This window comes from Scyliorhinus canicula, chromosome 4 (assembly GCF_902713615.1).
Source record: "Scyliorhinus canicula chromosome 4, sScyCan1.1, whole genome shotgun sequence".
NCBI classification, from domain to species: domain Eukaryota; kingdom Metazoa; phylum Chordata; class Chondrichthyes; order Carcharhiniformes; family Scyliorhinidae; genus Scyliorhinus; species Scyliorhinus canicula.
In genome coordinates this window covers 29016651-29037065 of record NC_052149.1, presented here as the reverse complement: position 1 = coordinate 29037065, position 20415 = coordinate 29016651, and the positions used below count along the sequence as shown (strand labels likewise).

The window sequence follows — 20415 nt, the reverse complement described above, 5'->3', positions numbered from 1 at the left end:
AGAGGATCACCTACAATTGCATTGAGTGAGAGAAAATGGGCAGTGGGATGCCCGAGCTGACGTCCCTGACTCCTTCCAAGGAGCGACCATGGAGCTCAAAGGGGAAGAGCAGGAGCGGGTCTGTGCTGAGAATGAGACTGTTAAGGGTTAACTCTTGATGGCCAATTAGTTGGACAAACATGAGTCTCACGAATGTTAGAGGGCACAATTGCTTTCTGCTTCAGGAACAGGCAAAGCTAATAGGCACCCTTCTTACTCAGGCTGCATGAATCGGAGGTCTCATTGCTGTGAAGCCTCTAGAATCTTGGAATCAACACTTTAGACTCCTGGACAGCCACTCCAGATATGTTGCCACTCTCCCCGAAGCTGGGCACCATGTTGCCTTCTATTCCAGGGTCTCATCCGCCCAACCCATTAGGCCTTCCCCCTTGACTTGCATCACACCCCAACCTCCCATGCCACAGACATCAGATTAAAATTGCTGCCCAAGAACTTTTAAAGAACACAGGCAGGAAACACATATAATACAGGCAGGAGGAGACCATTCAGCCCTTCAACATGATCATGGCTGACCATCGAACTCAGTAACCTGTTCCTGCATTCCCCCATAAGCTTTGGCCCCTTTAGCCCCAAGAGTGATATCTAACTCCTTCTTGAAAACATGCAATATTTTGGCCTCAACTACTTCCTGTGGTACTGAATTCCACACCTCACCAATCTCTAAGAAATTTCTCCTCATCTCAGTTCAAAATGGTTTATCCCGTATCCTGAGACTGTGACCCCTGGTTCTGAACACCCTCACAGGAAAATCCTTCCTGAATCTACCCTGTCTAGTCCTGTTAGAATTTTATAGGTTTCTGTGAGATCCCCCCCTCATTCTTCTGAACTCCAGCAAATCCAATCCTAACCGACTCAATCTCTCCTCATAAGTCAGTTCCACCATCCCAGGAATCATTCTGGGAAAGCTTCTCTGCACTCCTTCGATAGCAAGAACATTCTTCCTCAGAAAAGGAGTCAAAAGTTGTTCAAAATGTTCAAGCAGTGGCCTCACCAAGGCCCTGTATAATTGCAGCAGACATCCATGCGCCTGTACTCAAATTCTCTTGCTATGAAGCCATTTACCTTCTTTACTTCCTGATACACCTGCATGCGTTACTTCAGTGATTGATGTGCAAGGACACTCGGGTCTCGTTGCACGTTCACCTCTCTCAATCTGTAACCATTCAGATAATCTGCTTTCCTATTTTTGCTACCAAAGTGGAAACCTCACATTTATCCATATTATTGTGCATCTGCCATGCATTTGTCCACTCACTCAGCTTGTCTAAATCAGACTGAGGCATCCCTACAGCCTCCTCACAGCTCACTGCCCAAACCAGCTTTGTGTCTAAAACAGCCCTCTAAGAACATCCGCGTTTAATGGTATTTTCCAGGACATTACCAGTGCGGTAGACAATGAAGAGCCAATAGATGTGATATATCTGGATTTCCAGAATGCTTTTGACAAGGTGCCACACAAAAGGTTGCTGCATAAGATAAAGATGCATGGCGTTAAGGGTATTAGCGTGGATAGAGGATTGGTTAATTAATAGAAAGCAAAGAGTGGGGATTAATGGATGTTTCTCTGGTTGGCAATCAGTAGCTAGTGGTGTCCCTCAGGGATCAGTGTCGGGCCCACAATTGTTCACAATTTACACAGATGATTTGGAGTTGGGGACCAAGTGCAACGTGTCTAGGTTTGCAGATGACACGAAGATGAGTGGTAAAGCAAAAAGTGCAGAGGATACTGGAAGTCTGCAGAGGAATTTGGATAGTTTAAGTGAATGGGCCAGAGTCTGGCAGATGGAATACAATGTTGAAAAATGTGAGGTTATCCATTTTGGCAAAAATAACAGGAAAAGGATTATTACTTAAATGATAATATATTAAAACATGCTGCTGTGTAGGGGGGCTTGGGTGTCCTAGTCCCTGAGTCGCAAAAATTTGGCTTACAGGTGCAACAGTTGGTTAAGAAGGCAAATGGAGTTTTGTCCTTCATTGCTAGAGGGATGGAGTTTAAGACTATGGAGGTTATGCTGCAACTGTATAAGGTGTTAGTGAGGCCACACCTGGAGTATTGTGTTCCGTTTTGGTCTCCTTACCTGAGAAAAGACGTATTGGCGCTGGAGGGTGTGCAGAGGAGATTCACTAGGTTAATCCCAGAGTTGAGGGGGTTGGATTATGAGGCGAGGTTGAATAGACTGGGACTGCACTCATTGGAATTTAGAAGGATGTGGGGGGATCTTTTGGAAACATATAAAATTATGAAGGGAATAGATAGGATAGATGCAGGCAGGTTGTTTCCACTGGAGGGTGAAAGCAGAACTAGGGAGCATAGCCTCAAAATAAGGGGAAGTAGATTTAGGACTGAGTTTAGGAGGAACATCTTCACCCAAAAGGTTGTGAATCTATGGAATTCCCTGCCCAGTGAAGCAGTTGAGGCTCCTTCATTAAATGTTTTCAAGATAAAGATAAATAGTTTTTTGAAGAATAAAGGAATAAAGCGTTATGGTGTTTGGGCTGAAAAGTGGAGAGGAGTCCACAAAAGATCAGCCATGATCTCATTGAATGGTGGAGCAGGCTCGAAGGACCTTGATGGCCTACTCCTGCTCCTAGCTCTTATGTTCTTATCCCTATCCCAGAAACACATGACCACCCATTCCCTAGTCACCTTCGAGCTCCACTCCTTCCCCACAGTTGGTCCCGCGGGCTCTGTACCCTTAGACTCCCTGGTGCTAGATGGCGACAACATTACATTAATAAGAGTAGGGTTTGGGGTTGGGAAAACATTTTGATCCAATGCTGGTCGACATGTGGATTACTCTCCCAATGCAGGTAACTGATTCCGGATCATTGGCATCTTTACAAAGGAGCTGGAATGATAACTATTGAGAAGGGAGAGATAAAGGATATAGAAGCATGTAACAAAACGATGTTAGGGTGGATGTAATTTGTCTTGGGCAGTCTGTTTTACACTTGGCCTGGTTCCCTTTTTCATTGAGCTTGGTGTTCATAAGGTAGGAATTTAATAGATGGGTGAAGGGTCGATGCGTACGATATAAAAAATCAGCCCTGTGTTCTGTATCCAGTGAACTTCATAGGAAGGGGAGGAGTGGGTAAAGCCTTTTCTCACTGAATTTTCTGGCCTTCATAGACTCCTTTCTTTCATGCTGATAAGTGGCAACAGATCTGAAATTGTGAAAATAATTTGCTGTTTAACAATGGTAACTTATTGCAGGCTCCTATTCATGATATGGCATGGCGTTTAGAAGATGGGGTGACTCAGTGCTCCTTCAGAAGAAACATCCATCTCCCTGGATACAGCGAACGCTTTGACCTGTTGGACCAACGATATTACATTTTCCTAGCAGAAGGGACAGCGGAGAATGGTGGGTTTGTCACTTTATAAACAATGTAAACACATCTGTAGCAGGCAGAGTGGTGAGCAATGAATATGTGGTTAGTCAGTTCCCATTTGCACGTGGGACTAAGTGGTTTTAGAGGGATTTCAATGCAAGTAGTGTAGGTAGGAAATCAGGTCAGATATTAGACTTCTGCACACACTAAAGTAGAGTCATGCGAGACTACTCTCAGTTAGCAGGAGCATGAATAGTATAAGATAACTGGATATGTTTATTGTCACGTGTACCGAGGTAAAGTGAAAAGTATTTTTCTGCAAGCAGCTTAAACAGATCATTAAGCACATGAAAAGAAAATAAAAGAAAAAGAAAATACAAAACAGGGCAACACGAGGTGTACAATGTAAATACACAGACACCGGCATCGGGTGAAGCATACAGGAGTGTAGTATTAATCAAGTCAGTCCACAAGAGTCTGGTAACAACAGGAAGAAGCTGTTTTTGAATCTGTTCGTGCGAGTTCTCAGTTTTTTGTATCTCCTGCCCGATGGAAGAAGTTGGAAGAGTGAGTAAGCCGGGTGGGAGGGATCCTCGATTATGCTGCCCTCTTTCCCCAGGCAGCCGGAGGTGTAGATATAGTCAATGGATGGGAGGCAGGTTTGTGTGATGACTGGGCTGTGTTCACAACTCTGAAGTTTCTTGCAGTCTAGGGCCAAACAGTTGCCATGTCAGATTGTGATGCAGCCAGATAGATGCCTTCTATGGTGCATATGTAAAAGTTGGGAAGAGTTAGTGTGGACATGCCAAATTTCCTTAGTTTCCTGAGGAAGTAAAGGCGCTGTTGTGCTTTCTTGGTGGTAGCGTCGATGTGGGTGGACCAGGACAGATTTCTGGTGATGTGCACCCCTTGGAATTTGAAGCTGTCCATCTCCACCTCGGTACTCTTGATGCTGACAGGGGTGTGTACAGTACTTTTCTTCCTGAAGTCATTAACCAGCTCTTTAGTTTTGCTGGCATTGAGGGATAGATTGTTGTCGTTGCACCACTCCACTAGGTTCTCTATCTCCCTCCTGTATTCTGACTCATCGTTATTCGAGATCCGGCCCACTATGGTAATGTCGTCAGCAAACTTGTAGATGGAGTTGGAACCAAATTTTGCCACGCAGTCGTTTTTGTACAGGGAGTATAGTCGGGGGCTAAGGACGCAGCCTTGCAGGGGCCCAGTATTGAGGACTATTGTGGAGGAGGTGTTGTTTATTCTTACTGATTGTGGTCTGCGGGTCAGAAAGTCGAGGATGCAGTTGCAGAGTGATGATCCAAGTCCTAGGTTTTGGAGTTTTGATGTGACCTTGGCTGGGATTATGGTATTGAAGGCGGAGCTGTAGTCAATAAATAGGAGTCTGATATAGGCGTCCTTGTTATCGAGATGCTCTCGGGATGAGTGTAGGTCCACACCAGAGAGATGTGAAATATAGAAAAATTATGGAGAAACTTGAAGTGATATTGTGATGTATCCATAGTCAATAGAATATCCAAACAACCCCTAAAGTGAGCAATGTAATTCATTTCCCTCAGACAAGGACATTTCACTCAAGGCACTCGGTTCCTCTAATTCCACTTCCAAAGTTCATTGAGGTACTCTCTTCCTCTCGCTTCATCTCATTGCACAGAAATATTCGTCACCCCTCCTCCAATTAATTCCCTGAAACATCTATCACAAATCTTTCCTATTCCTATTGCTGGAAGAAAGCTTTCTTCTTTCCAAGTTGCTACATCACGCTGCACTGTTCCAGCTTAGTTTAGCCAGTGTACTCGTGAAAGAACCTTTAAAATCACACTTTTACATTAACATCTGGCTCTGTTGATCACCGAATGTGGTAGGTTTGACTTCAATCTGCACTGTATCTGCTGATCTCTGCCAGGGAGGCAGTAGAGATACTGGGATAGGCCAAGGCTTTGGAGGCTATAAAATCAGTCACGATTCTTGCTCCTGAATGTTGTTAGGGGTCCACTGCTGAAAAGTACATGTGAACAGATAAAGAACGATGGGCTGAGGAAAGAATAGTACATGTCCTCCACATTCCTTCAGAATTTACTACCATGGTTCTCTTATGGGAAATGGCCACTTGAATGGATCGATACCCCACAACGATTCGTAGCTTTCAGAAGAGGAGAGGAAATTTGTTTAAAGTTTCAAATTGTCTGTGCTTGGTTTTAAAAGTCAGGGAAATGTAATATTTTACTAGTCTAGCTAGGTGGTGTACAGATGCTGAACATCACCCTTGCGGAGTAACCATCTCAACTATTTTTGTAAATTGACAAACGATAACCGTGTAATGCTCCTGGTGTGCAGTGTGACAGGGTCGCCTAACAGGAATCTGGCCTGTAGGGAGTGTTCAGTTGTAAATAATAACCCAATTGTTTTGCCTTGTTTTGAATTTTTAGTGAAGATGTGTTTGAGATGGTTACAGAGAGCTGTTTGAGGATTATGAAAAACTACGTTCTAATGGTTGCCTGATACTCATTGTCCGTTCTCCTCTTCTCCTCTCCTGAAGATGCTTGTCCTGGAATATATAGGTCCACAGGTTGAAGTGGCTATTCCTCATGTGTGGGTCTAAATATTCAGGTCGAATTCTGACCTCATCTGATATCCGCCCGTGGCCTTGACATTAGGGAGTCACTCACTGAATGAGAATCAAGATCAGAAAACCCCCATTCCACCCCCTCCCCAAGTCCAGGAACACTGAGACCAATTGTAGTTCCCATTAGACTCATTGGCTAAGATCAAATAAATCATTGCAAGGTTGAAACAGCAAGTATCCTGGTCGGAATGGCTCGAAGCTACACAAGACACTTCCAGACTAATCCATGGAAAATCTGTTTATACTTACTTTACTGCTGGTGTTACTTAAGTTCCACTTTAAATAGGGGCTGGTTTAACACAGTGGGCTAAATAGCTGACTTGTAATGCAGAACAAGGCCAGCAGCGCGGGTTCAATTCCCGCACAGGCCTCCCCCAACAGGCACCGGAATGTGGTGACTAGTGACTAGTGACTTTTCACAGTAACTTAATTGAAGCCTACTATTGACAATAAGTGATTATTATATTATAGTATATTATTATTACTAAATTATTATTATAAATAGTTATATTCATTTCCTTGTTTTTCTCTTGTATTCTGGCACTTTTCACATTCAGGACTGGTGTCAATTTGACTTGTTTTTTATTTTCATAATACGTTTAACGCTCCCAGAATGGTGTATCTACTAAAATGAGTAATAAAATATTTCCATGTGTAATATACTTGATATAACTATTTAGTTATTTTATTTTTTTGAAGGAAGAATTCATAAACATCACACCCAACCACTGATTACACATGGGAAGGTTCATTTTGGTGGATCACCTCGTGAACTCACGGGCTCTCGATCTCCCCTATATATTAAAGCACATGGTAAGTGTCTGGTACTAAAATTATTAGTGTGAATGTAAAGATTACAGGCCAGATTCTTGTCTCACAAAGGAGCAGTGAATCAGATTGTGGAACGCAGAACTTAGATTTGATTTGCTGGAAATGCAATTTTCATCTGTGTGGCCTTGTCATGTGCACACTCTTCTTCTGAGGTTGGAGTTCCCATTGTCAGAACCACAGGAACATTGTATTTCCTCTCGCACACCGTTTGATGTGGGTTTTTAGAACCTGTAAAGAAACAAGTCTGCTCTTTCGAGATTTTACAACTTCTGCCAGATCAAGTGCATTGGAAACATCCTGGTGTTGTGGGCCCTCCTTCTCCTGAAATGAAAATGATTGTTGAGCTTGGGAGATGCCCTCAAGACGTCTAAAATGTCTCTTCCTTAATGTTTTCTATTCACAGGCACATTATTTGATTCACTTTGGCCATGGACGTACGCTGCTGCACATTTGAGCATCATGCGCCTTGTGTCCATCCAAGCCCTAGACATGCTGCATCCAGAAAAGCCAGGCTGAATATCTCAATTAATCTTACTCCCATGCCAGAGATTATTGAAGCGCTTATGACAATGGATCCATGTACTCCAGTGGTGACCCAAGATGTTGCCAACCTCAACTATCTTTAGCTGGCCGGGTTGCCTTTCGGGACCTGGAAGGCAACCTGAACCTCGGGAGAATCGAACGTTCCTGTGGGTCTCCAGCAGGATCTCCAGGCCATGTTTGGGAAAATGGGTGCTGCTCCCTCCTGGGATTTCTGGGAGTGGGCCATCCGGGATAGGGGAAGAGGAGGGGACACGTGTGGTTGGCATGTCTTTCCTTGTCATGAACGTCATAGGATTCAATGGTCACAAGTGAAGGACTGTGGCATGGGAGGGAAGGGTTTTCCTTGAACAGGCTTGGTGGCCTAAGATGACAGGGTGCAAGCCATGTTCCAGCTCCTAAATGGAGGGCCTGAGGAGTGACCTGCTTTGTGGGACCTCTGGGGGTGGGCTTGGGAGTGCTCAGTTTACTGTATCCTCTGGAAGGGACTGCTTCAAGATGGCTGTTATGAGAGGGAGATGGTCTGAGTTGGAGCGAGGGTGAAATAGGGGAACCATGCCACTGTGGTGACTTGCAGAGCTATGTGAGCTTTTAAGACCTAAGAGACTTTCAGGGGTCCCCGTGTCTGCGAGGGTAGAACATAGAACATACAGTGCAGAAGGAGGCCATTCGGCCCAACGAGTCTGCACCAACCCACTTAAGCCCTCACTTCCACCCTATCCCCGTAACCCAATAACCCCTTCTAACCTTTTTTTTGGACACTAAGGGCAATTTGTCATGGCCAATCCACCTAACCTGCACATCTTTGGACTGTGGGAGGAAACTGGAGCACCCGGAGGAAACCCATGCAGACACGGGGAGAACGTGCAGACTCCGCACAGACAGTGACCCAGCGGGGAATCAAACCTGGGAACCTGGCGCTGTGAAGCCACAGTGCTATCCACTTGCGCTACCGCGCTGTAGGCGTATCACCCCTACAACACAAAGATGTGCAGGGTAGTTGGATTAACCATGCTAAATTGCCCCTTAATTGGAAAAAAAGAATTGGGTACTCTAAATTTATTTTAAAAATGAGATTTTCAGGGGTAAGAAGCAAAAGATTGGAGCAGCACGGAACTCAAAAGGTCAAATCGTAAATGAGCACTTCAGTTAAAGAAGTACATCCAGATTTTATCCTGGTTTATAGCCTCTGCTGTGTCCAATGTACACAGCCACTGATTCATACCACATGGAGTGAACCAAATTGGCTGGACATCAGGGGCGCGATTCTCCGCCCCCCACGACGGGTCGGAGAATAGCGGGAGGGCCTTCCCGACATTTTTCCCGACCTCCTGCTATTCTCCCCCCCCCCCCACGCCCGCCCACTGACACGAATCGCTGCTCGCCGTTTTTTTACGGCGAGCAGCGATTCTCCCCTAGCCGATGGGCCGATTTCCCAGGCCTTTACGGCCGTTTTCACGAACGGCAACACACCTGCTCTCACCGTTCGTGAAAACGGCCGCAAAGTGCCGTTCTGGGTAACCATGGCACCGATTGGCACGGCCGCACCACGGCCGTGCCAAGGGTGCCATGGGCCCGCGATCAGTGGGCACCGATCGCGGGCAGCGGGTCCGAACCCCGCGCACTCTTTGTTCCTCCGCCGCCCCGCTGGATCAGTCCGCGGGGCGGCTGAGGGGCATACCGACCCTGCGCATGCGCGGGTTTCACGCATATGCGTGATGATGTCATCTGCGCATGCGCGGGTTGGAGCCGTCCAATCCGCGCATGCGCGGCTGACGTCATCTTGCGTGTCAGCCACCGTTAACTTTGGCGCGCGGGCTTAGCGAATTTCGCTAAGCCTGCGATGCCGAGGTTCATGGGGCCCCGCTGCTAGCCCCGACCGGGGAGCAGAATCGGGTCCCGGGAGGGGGCGCGGAGGCTGCCGGGAAACACGGCCGGTTTCACGGCAGCCTTCACGACTCTCCGCATTTGCGGAGAATCGTGCCCCAGGAGCTTTGATGTGAGGACCTGAGGAGAAGGTAGAGTAATATCATCTCTGTGGCACTTTGTCAAAATATCTTGACAAACATTTAAATCAGTTCCGTTTCTCTCACCCGCTGGGCTCTAGCATGATTCAGGGTGGGAATACCTGTCAGGATTCACTTTCTCCTGATATCCACCATCTGCCTTTCGCTGATCCCTGGGTTGTGGAGCCACTAAGCTCTATCTATTATCTACAGCTCTTTGTATTCATGCTGAAGGTAAATCAGTGTTGTTTCAATGTATGCTGATGCCTTATTTTAAGGTGCACCAGAAATGTTCCTCCCCTTCTACATTCGGGTAGCACAGTGGTTATCACTGTTGCTTCACTGTTGCTTCACAGGGTCCCAGGTTCGATTCCTGCTCGGATCACTGTCTATGTGGAGTCTGCACGTTCTCCCTGTGTCTGCTTGGGTTTCCTCCGGGTGCTCCAGTTTCCTGCCACAAGTCCTGAAAGACATGTTTGTTAGGCGAATTGGACATTCTGAATTCTCCCTCAGTGTACCAGAACAGGCGCCAGAGTGTGGCGACTCGGGGATTTTCACAATAACTTCATTGCAGTGTTAATTCAAGCCTACTTGTGACAATAACGATTATAATTATATATTATTATTTTGCATTTAGTCGCTTCTTAAAGTCACAGGGCTTGAACTAATTGGCATCAATAGTTTTTGTTTTTCTGTGAACTTGAAAACAACCCATTCAATCACTTTGGATGCAGAGGGTTAAAGTATTCAGTCATTAAATTATGGATTGTGTTACAATTGAACGAGCACTATCACTATTGATGAAGTCATGGCACATCAGAAGGTGCCAGGGCAGGGATATAAACAACTTTAGGCCTTTGCTAATTTGATTCAATGGACTTTTCAGGTTATATTCCAGTATGGCATGGCAATAATAGTTTCTATATTTTTTCTTAGGAACATTAATGTTTATTGCTTGGGTGACGACAGCCAACATTGGTGTCATTGTCGCTCGATTCTTTAAACCTGTCTGGCCATCCAGCACACTGTTTGGCAAAAAGATCTGGTTTCAGGTAAATATCAGTGCTAATCACTACTAGTGTCTACTGTAAGCTCAAATTCAGCTGCAGCAAAGTACAGACGTTGTTTTACTGATAAATGCTGAGCGGGAATATTTTTTACTACAAGTTGAACATCCTTTATCCCAAATTCCGAAAATTGAAAAATTCCAAAATCTGCACTTTTTGGAGCACCTGCGTAGTTCCCAATGTGCACCTGCGTAGTTCCTGCACAGTTTCCAACACGTGCCATGCACCGCACTTGCACAGTTCCCAATGTCCGCACATACCCAGTTCCCAATGCATGCCAAACCTGCATAGTATATTCCAAAATCTGAAAACTTCCCGAAATCCGATACACACTCGACCCAAGCATTTTGGATAAGGTCTTTCCCAGGGTGCTCAGCATCATGGGCGGTGTTCTCCCACCCCACGCCGGGTGGGAGAATCACCGGGGCACCACGCAAATCGCACCACGCCGCCCCGACCCCCGCATTCTCCCACCCCCCCCCCGAAAACAGCGGCGCGCGAATCGCGACGGGCCGCTCGGAGATTCGCCGGAAATGGCGAGTGGCGATTCTCCAGCCCGGATGGGCCGAGTGGCCGCTCCGACATGACAGGGTCCCGCCGGCGCCGTCCACCCCTGGTCGCTGCCGGCGGAAACTCTGCGGGAACGCTCGGGGGGGGGGGGGGGTGGCTTGGTTGGGGGGGGGGGAGGGGAGGGTCCTTCACCGGGGGGGCCTTCCGAAGGGGTCTGGCCCGCGATCGGGGCCCACCGATCAGCGGGCCAGCCTCCCCCCCGGGCATACATTCCGCTGCGGCCGGCCCCTGAACACCCACTCGATATTGCGTCAGGGCCGCCGCCCGTAAGAAGTTCCCTGCGCATGTGCGGCCCAACTGCGCATGCGCAGGATTGAGCTGCCCCAACTGCGCATGCGCTGGTTGGCGCGGCGCCCATTTGGCGCCGTGGAGGGATGCTGGAGTGGCGTGAATAACTCCAGCGCCATGCTGGCCCCCATATGGGGGCCAGTGTAGGTCGTGCCCAGGCCCTGTTTGCACCGTCGTGAAACGCGACGGCGTTCATGACGGCGTGGGCTCTTGGTCCGCGGAGTGGAGAATCGGCCCCTATATGTGTAGGGTGCAGATAGGGATGCCTTGCAAGGAGGATCCATCAGTAAATACAAATAGTAAGAAGTCCAACAGGTTTATTTGGAATCGCTAGCTTTCGGAGCATAGCCTTTGCCTTTGACAACGTACCTCATGGTAGACTGGTACAAAAGGTGAAGTCACATGGGATCAGAGTAGAGAGGGTAAGTTAGATACAGAACTGGCTTGGGCACAGAAGACAGAGACTAGCAGTAGAAGGGTGCTTTCTTGAGTAGAAGGCTGTGACTCGCGGCGTTCCATAGAGATCCATTATGGGGCCTTTGTTGTTCGTGGTATATATAAATGTTTTGGAAGAAAATGTAGCTGGTCTGATTAGTAAGCCCGCAGACGACACAAAAATTGATGGAGTTGCAGATAGTGAAGAGGACTGTCAGAGGGCACAGCAGGATATAAACTGGTTGGAGTCTTGGGCGGAGAAACGGCAGATGGAGTTTAACCCAGATAAGTGTGAAGTAATGCACTTTGGAAGGTCCAGTGCATGTAGGAATTACACAATAAATAGTAGAACTCTTGTAAGTACTGACAGGCAGAGAGATCTGGGCGTGCATGTGCACTGATCACTGAAAGTGGTAATGCATGTGGATAAGATGGTCAAGAAGGCATACGGCATGCTGGCCTTCATCGGTCAGGGCATTTAATATAAAAATTGGCAAGTCATGTTGCAGCTGTACATGATCTTAGTTAGGCCTCATTTGGAATATTGTGTGTAATTCTGGTCGCCAAACTACCAGAAGGATGTGGATACTTTGGAGAGGGTACAGAAGCGGTTTACGAGGATGTTGCCTGGTATGGAAGGCGTTAGCTATGAGGAAAGGTTAGATAAACTCGGTCTGTTCTCACTGGAACGACGGAGGTTGAGAGGCAACCTGATAGAGGTGTACAAGATTATGAATAGCATATACAGAGTGGATAGCCAGGTACTCTTTCTTAGGGTAGGAGAGTCAGGTACTAGGGGATATAGGTTTAAAGTGCGTGGGGAAAAGTTTAGAACAGATGTGCGAGGCACGTTTTTTACACAGGGTGGTAAATATATGGAACGCGCTGCCTGGGGAGATGGTGGGAGCAGGTATGATAGTGGCAATAAGGGACATCTAGACAAATAAATGAATAGGGTGGGAATGGAAGGATACGTACCATGGTCGGCGCAGGCTTGGAGGTCCGCAAGGCCTGTTCCTGTGCTGTATTGTTCTTTATTCTTTGTTCCTTCATCAGGTGAAATCTAGTGATTCCAAACAAACCTGTTGGACTTTAACCTGGTGTTGTAAGACTTCTTACTGTGCCCACCCCAGTCCAACGGCCGCATCTTCCCGCATCTAGAATATGCAGGGTTTTTCCTCCATTCGTGTGAAAATCAGGTGGCATTTTTTTTACTGGAGTTTCACATCCAGAGTTTCCTCTCTCAATTTTGCACAGGCATGGTTTGATCCCTTAGTGATGAAAGAACAAAATGTATGTTTATTAGATTCAAATAACTGGAACATATCAGAGTCTTGGGCAATAAATTCAGTTTTCTTTCTTTCAAGTGTAACTTAACCTTCCATATTGGCGGGCAAGAGGAGCATGCCCATTTCCATCCCCAAAAGCTTTAAAAAGTGATTAGACGTTCAGGTATTTTCCACAGGCATGAGTCAAATTCATACGAACATACAAATTAGGAGGAGTCGCCCATTCGGCCCCTCAAGCCTGTTCTGCCATTCAATAAGACGATGGTTGATTGGATTGTGGCCTCAACTCCACGTTCCGCCGACCCACAATAACCTTTGACTCCCTTGTTAGTCATAAATCTACCTACCTCTGTCCTAAAAATAGCCCTGCCTCCACCGCGGTCTGGGAAAGAATTCCAAAAACTCACGATCCTCTGAAAAAAAAAAATTCTCCTAGTCCCATTGTTAAATTGGAGAGCCTTCTCATCCTGATGGCTCGGTCCAGATTGAAACTGATGCGAATGCATCCGTAACCTTATAGACGCATTTGTGGGCGGTGACTGCGAGATGCCACATAGGTCACCTGTTGAGCCCTGGAATAATCCTATGACATACAGGTTTAGGGCTGCTATGACCTTCATGGTGACAGGTAGCGAGCTCCCTCCTCCCTCGCGTGTCGTCAAGTTGGCAAGAATGTCGCACATTTGCCACACTGTCTCCCTTTTGAGGCGGAGTCTCCTCAGATACATGTTGTCTATCAGCTCCATGAAGGACATATATTTCATTGCTACCTTTTCAGAGTACATGTCAACAGCACTTAGACTATATTCACAAAGTGGATCTGCCTGAGCAATGGCCATAAACGTCCCATCAGGCTGATCCCCACAAATAAAGCAATTGTGACAGAAGAGGTACAAAAGGGCAAAATGTTAACATACATTTTACTTGCCTTGTGGAAGGCAAGTTTAGACATTGATAAGTTGGTACACACGCAGGAAAGTATGCCAACAAACAAGAGCCCCAAATAATGGTTTCAAAAACCCCTCAACCTAACATTCATAATCAGTGGAACAAATTGTCTGGGAGAAGCAAACCAATGGCAAGTGGTTTTAGACTTTTTTCTGCATCCTTCGGTTGAATCTTTTTGCGGCGTAACTTGCTGGAAGTGTAATGTGGCAAAGACATGTGTGGCATCTGAAATCTCAATGAATGACAGGACCAACAGTGAATCTCCCTACACCAAGACATGTAACGTTAGAGATAAAAACAGGAGAGCTGGAGGATGAAGTAGAGTCAAATTAAATACAGAAAGAGAGAGAAAGAAAGATTTAGTTAAAAGAGAGAAAAAAAAGATAGAAGTGAACTTCATTTTTAAATAATTTGACATTTAAAAAAATCTCCAGTAACAATTTACTCCGTGTAGAAATTTGTTTGCAGAGTTTAAATTGCTCCCTTTCTAGGCTAGGGAGGTTGATTGACATTCCATCACAATGATCACCTCATTAAAAAGGTACTAACGCTGTTCACTTCCTCGTTTCCAGTGATCACTGTCCATGGTGAGTGTGATGTGCAAATCCAAAAGTTCTTAGAAATAACAGGGAGGCGAGGGGTGAGATACTGTTGGTGAAAAGCGAGCTGCAAATCAACCAGCAAATTTTGAAGATTTGTATCTGGCAGCCAGCCTCTCCACCCGGAAGTTGCTGGCCAATTTGCATGTTAGTAACGGTGTGCGTTGTGAACGTGCTGTTACTTTTCAAGCAATAGCATCTCACTGACACAGTTTTATGATGGATCGACGTAAATTAATTTGTAAAACCCAGCACTTGACCATTGATTTTTATTTGCTTCTTGTGTGGACATAAACACCGCTGAAGCGTTATGTTTTCTGTCTGTTGTGAGGGCTATTTATGGCAAGCTGGGTTTCTACAAGTGGACTTGTACAGCACTTGAGAATGGTATGGGCCTGATGCACAAGCAGCACCGAGCAGAATTAAACTGCCATTGTTTTCTTTTTTGGGAAGCAATACTGGTTCCAAACCTCAGGATGTGTGCATGTCGTAGAGATAGGAACGATAGTACACGCAGCAGGTAAACTAGCCGTGACATTTGTTTTAATTTTCATAAGTAAAAGGTGATTCCACTTCAGGGAAAGGTTCATATGAGAAACCAAACTGGAGACTGTCTTCGTACTCCCATCGGCAACTCAGAGCTTGACCTGTACTTAGCTTCAAACAGTCAACGTTTAACCGCTAGCTGTACAATGACAATTTCCAGAGACACCCCCTACTTCTGCATTATTGAGCTCCAGATTCAAATTGCTGATATGACTACCACATCAAACTGCCACTAGCCTGTGGTCGCACTTCCCATCAACCGTTCCTGGTCACGTGGTAAAATAATAGAACAAATCTTCCCTAGGATGACAGTTTTACAATTTTCAAATATGTGAAAGGGGCAGAGTTAAGGATCCTGTGATGTGGGTGGGAGCCTTTAATTGAGACCCTCAAAATCTCCTTCTTCCTGCAATTTTTTATTTGTTGAAAATCCTAGGTGGTCATCACCTAACCACTGCTTTTCCATGCACACACGATCGTTTTCAATCTCGGCGCTCCTTTGCACAATAGACCCTGGTCCATCACTTTGACCTTTTTGACACTGTCACATAAAGTGTTGTTCAGAATGAAAGGTTTGCTGCTGTGATGCAGCATTACAAAATCAGAGTTCAATTTTAACATTTAAGTACAGTTGTATGTTGGAAACAAAATCATACATTCTAAACATAGTATATTCCAAGATGTTTCGACTGTTCAGTGTTTGATAAGTGCCATATAGTTGTTGTTCAGGTATTGAAGCAATTAATTTCGAGTCACAGTTGGAAAGATGCAAGCCACTCATTGCAACATTTGATTTCTGTTATTTCTCTCTTGTTTTAGGTGCACTGGATACTAATGGTAACAACGGTGTTGCTAACGTGCCTTGCCTTTATTCTTCCCTTTCTTTACAGGGGAGCCTGGAGCCATGTAAGTCGGCACCTGTTGGTTTTTGTAGTGAGAAATGAAAAATAAATACGTTTTTTTTCTTAAACTGCAAATCTTACATACAACTGGAAGTAAGCTAAATGTGAAACATTACCTGCTTCATTTCAAAAACAAAATAAGCACAATGCCCTGGACAATATGGCTTATTTAGATGGAATTAAATTGTAAACTGAAGAGGATGCCAATTCGGTGAGCGCATTGGATTTTCCAGAGCCAGCCTTTATAAGGAGTACTTTTACAAAAACGTGGAAGCTATACATTGTCTGATATACAACAGCAACTTGCATTTATATGGAACCTTCACCATGGTGAATTCCTCCAAGACTCTCCTTAAGGCGGCTTTAGATGGGTGACCAGAAACTTGGTCCAAGAAATAGTATCTAAGAAGTGCCTTCAATGTGGAGAGAAAGATAGGGAGGGGAGAAAGGAGTGGATTGTGTTTTTTTTTCCTACACTCCACTTGAATTGAGTCAGTCCAACCATTCGTGAATGTACTGCATCATTCAGAGTTTCTACATCATTTGATCTGCAGTCTCCATTTGAAATTCTTGATAGCTGGACGTTTTTGCTTTTTGCTGTAACTCCTGCCACTGACCATAAAGCCATCAGGAACAGTTTCACCTGCGTACTCGGACCACACTGAGGCCTCCAGAGCATGCAGATTCTCCCACCCAGATGGGAGGCGTGTGTTACTTTGCTCCCGGTTAAACACCGCACAAAGGCTCGTTTAACGGCAAACTTAACCGCCATTGTACAACTGTAAATAACTAAATACAATATACTTTAACAAGTAATAAAGTTGGAAAGGGTTTGTGCAGGGAGTTCTTTTACAACCTGGCTCGCTCAGTTGATAAATAATAGGCCTCTTAATCCCAGTTTCATGGCTTTGAGTCCCACTTGGGTGATAATTTTGTTTTCTAAAATATTTATTTTATTGATTTTTAACAATGGGGGTGGGGAGGAGATGGTGCAGTGATATTGTCACTGGACTAGTAATCCAGAGACCCAGGGTAATGCGCTGGGGACCCAGGTTTACATTCCACCATGGCAGCTGTTGACACTTGAACTCAATTATAATCTAGAATTAAAAGTCAACATGGTCAACATGAAACCATTGTTGTAAAAACCCATTTGGTTCACTAATGCCCTTTAGGGAAGGAAATCTGCTGTCTTTACCCAGTCTGGCCTACTCATGACTCCCAACTCACATCAATGTGGTTGACTCTTAAATGCCCCTCTGAAATAGCCCAGCAAACCACTCAGTTTAGGGCAAATAGGGATTGGCAATAAATGCTGGTTTAGACAGTGATGCTCACATCCTCTGAACCAATAAAAAAAAGAGCGATAATTGGTCAAAGTTTTGGAGAAAAAACATCTATCACCTCCAAGCATCTTGTATTCACTACTCGAATAATTATTTGAAACAATTTAAACAGATATTAAAATGGTTGCCCTCCGAGTAGTTCTGAATTTTATTCCACTAACTGATTTTGTTGAAAAACTGTAAGACACCAACTTGAAAGAAATGCATAATTCCGAGGCAGAACGGGCGGCACAGTGGTTAGCACTGCTGCCTTCCGGAGCTGAGGACCCAGGTTCAACCCCGGCTCTGGGTCACTGTCCATGTGGAGTTTGTACATTCTCCCCGTGTCTGTGTGGGTCTCACCCACATAACCCAAAACGATGTGCGGGGTAGGTGGATTGGCCACGCTAAATTGCCCCTTAATTCTAAAAATTCCAAGTCAAAAGACAGTACTGCACTTCAAAAAGCACCTCTCACTACACAGTTAGAGGCTCGGAGAGTGACACAGCATCTGAATATGTGCAGAGGTGCTCCCCCTAGTGTTGTGGCACAAAAACTGGAGCCTGTTTTCTTAATGTTGTCCCTACTCCCTCCTTCTATCGAAGGACTGACTCCTTGCAGTGGTATGTTTATGTCAGTCAGGTTTTAACTCATTATTAATGTCAGTTATTGTTGACAGGTATTCAACTGCCAGTGAATCACAGAATTAGATAATCCTGCCTTTATCCGAATGGGGATTTCAGAGGTGGTGTGGGAGGATGGTTGGGGTCCGACCCCTGGGTGGGAAAAGAGATCAGAGGTCGGGGACTGCAGAACCGAGGGAGGTTGGAGATCTAGGGGTTGGAATGGGATTGGGATTGGGCTGGCTGCCTCAGGGAGGACCTGTTGCAGTGGGGACCAAAAGCAGGCGTTAGGCCTCTAAAGTCTGATTTGGGCCCTTGCCCAATATTGCAGGTAAGCACACTTTAGCCAGAAGTGTGCAGCTGTTTCCTGCCTATCATTTTGTGGCCAGGAGCCCACGTAGCACCTGAAAACCCGTTGACTGAACTTCAAGGCCACTGTACATTACATAGTAAGAACACATGTTATGGTAAGAGTCGCATGACCTCCAACTCATCAGGGGACACCCATTAGATTTAATTACAAAACCCTGATCCATAAAAATTTTCCTACTCATCCTCGTCATTGCATTGAATGTAGTCAATAATAGTGACAACCTTTACATGGACAGAAACATACATTTTAAGTACAATCTTTTGTTAAATGCTTAGAGCACTTCTGTATTTAATTCTCTATTGATTGAATAAGCTGTGACATTTTCCTGGATAACTGTGGTATTGAATGTGGGACTGAGCCACGTCCCAGATTTTATCATTGGTCAATTTCAATGGGGACAGACATGGGCTGGAGTGTCTCCTTCAATGTCATAATGACTCTCTGATTCTATGACAGTAGTTTGTGTGCCCCAGCAAGGGAAAGGGAAAAAATTCACAAGGATTCTCCCTCCAGAGTGGTATGCAGTGGCCCCTACTGGAATGTTTGTGCGTGCGCAAAACAGCTTTGAATTATGGTGGGCACATGCTCCAGGCTTAGCTGTGAGGAACGGTGATCTGCTGACTATGCTGCCAGAGAGTCAGACGCATCCTAGAACTGGACTAGTATGTTTTGAGGGCACAAGGGAACAGTGGCCTGCAAGGGAAAGTGTTGCAAATTGGGAATCTATAGCTGTAGTTTGTAAAGTTCCTGATATGAACTTGAATCTGATCCAAATATGAATTCTGGGCAGACAAATCCTGGGACTTCTCATGATCACCAAAAAGCAGTAATAAACTCAAATGAAAAAAATGCCAGGACGTATCTGTAGACAGAGAATGCTCGTCATCTCACATTTGTCCAGTAGAATGTACTGGAGACATGCAGTTTGATGAAAATACTGAACTATTGATCTCATTCAATCTTCCCACTTCTCCACACACATTTCCACATTCCCATTTTATTACTGTATGGCAGAGTCGAGTATTTTTTCTAGTTTGAATTAAAATTCAGCAAACTTTTTTAAAAATCTCCAGATTTTCCAATTTTCATCAAATATACACCCAACAAAAGATAACCGACAACAACAAATCCAATAGCAATCCCCCAACCTGCATCCCCTTCACGCATCCAAACCTCCCCCTGCCAACATCCCAAATATCTCCCCTCCCCCCGACCTCCACCCCACCTCCGGGCAATCAGCGAGGCGAAGGCTAGGATCCGCCCCGCACCCGCCTGCAGCCAGTCTGGTCCAACACCCCGAACATGACTTCTAAATCCTGGTTCGAACCTCACATGCACCACCTCCGAGATAACCTTAAAGACCTCCCTCCAATACCCCTCCAGTTTCGGACAGGACCAAAGCATGTGAACATAGTTAGTGGAGCTCCTGCCACAGCGTTCACACATGAATTCAGTAAACTAAGTTGAAAGAAGCACACGCCAATCATTCCCTCAACTGGAAGAAATGCCTTGGGCTTTTGACAATGGGGGAGAAAGAAGGTAAACAATACACTCGTTCCCCCCCCTCCTCCGCTAATGTTCGATGGTATCCAATTCTTGAAAGTGAAGGATAAACTGTGTTGTTCCTCGTGTCTTAATAAAGCTCGCAGTCTCAAATGTGGAGAAGATGCTTTATTGTGAGTTCGTTCATTCTTCAGAGCTCTACGTACGGCTACCTTCAGTGCTATATCTGCTGCTGTGTCCACAGCTCCCAGCCTTTGCCTGCTGTGTAGAGTGTGTCCTCACTTCCTGTCCTGATCTATTTATATGGCTCTCCCGTGCTCCCTCTAGTGGTTGCTCAGTTGTGTTGCATCTGGTTAACTTGTGATCACCACATCCCCCTTTTTCTCTTAACATATTTTCTGAACATCGTTAAAGAAAATTGTACATCCTGTCCCAGTGTATTTATAGCTCTCCCGCTCGTGTTTGCTCTGTTGTTTTGTATCTAGTCAATCTACGATCACCACATCCCCCTTTTTCTCATTACATAGTTT

General features: G+C 45.4%; 1 protein-coding gene across 12 annotated transcripts in view; it reads left to right on the top strand.

Moving 5' to 3' along the window:
- Nucleotides 1-20415, top strand: part of frrs1b (ferric-chelate reductase 1b) — a 133613-nt gene that overhangs the window by 88287 nt on the left and 24911 nt on the right. For all 12 annotated transcript variants that reach the window (XM_038793938.1, XM_038793937.1, XM_038793940.1 and 9 more), the window contains 4 exons: nt 3278-3428; nt 6740-6853; nt 10354-10469; nt 15979-16065. In XM_038793938.1, coding sequence (XP_038649866.1) covers nt 3278-3428; nt 6740-6853; nt 10354-10469; nt 15979-16065 — 468 coding nt within the window. The remainder of the gene's footprint in view (nt 1-3277; nt 3429-6739; nt 6854-10353; nt 10470-15978; nt 16066-20415) is intronic.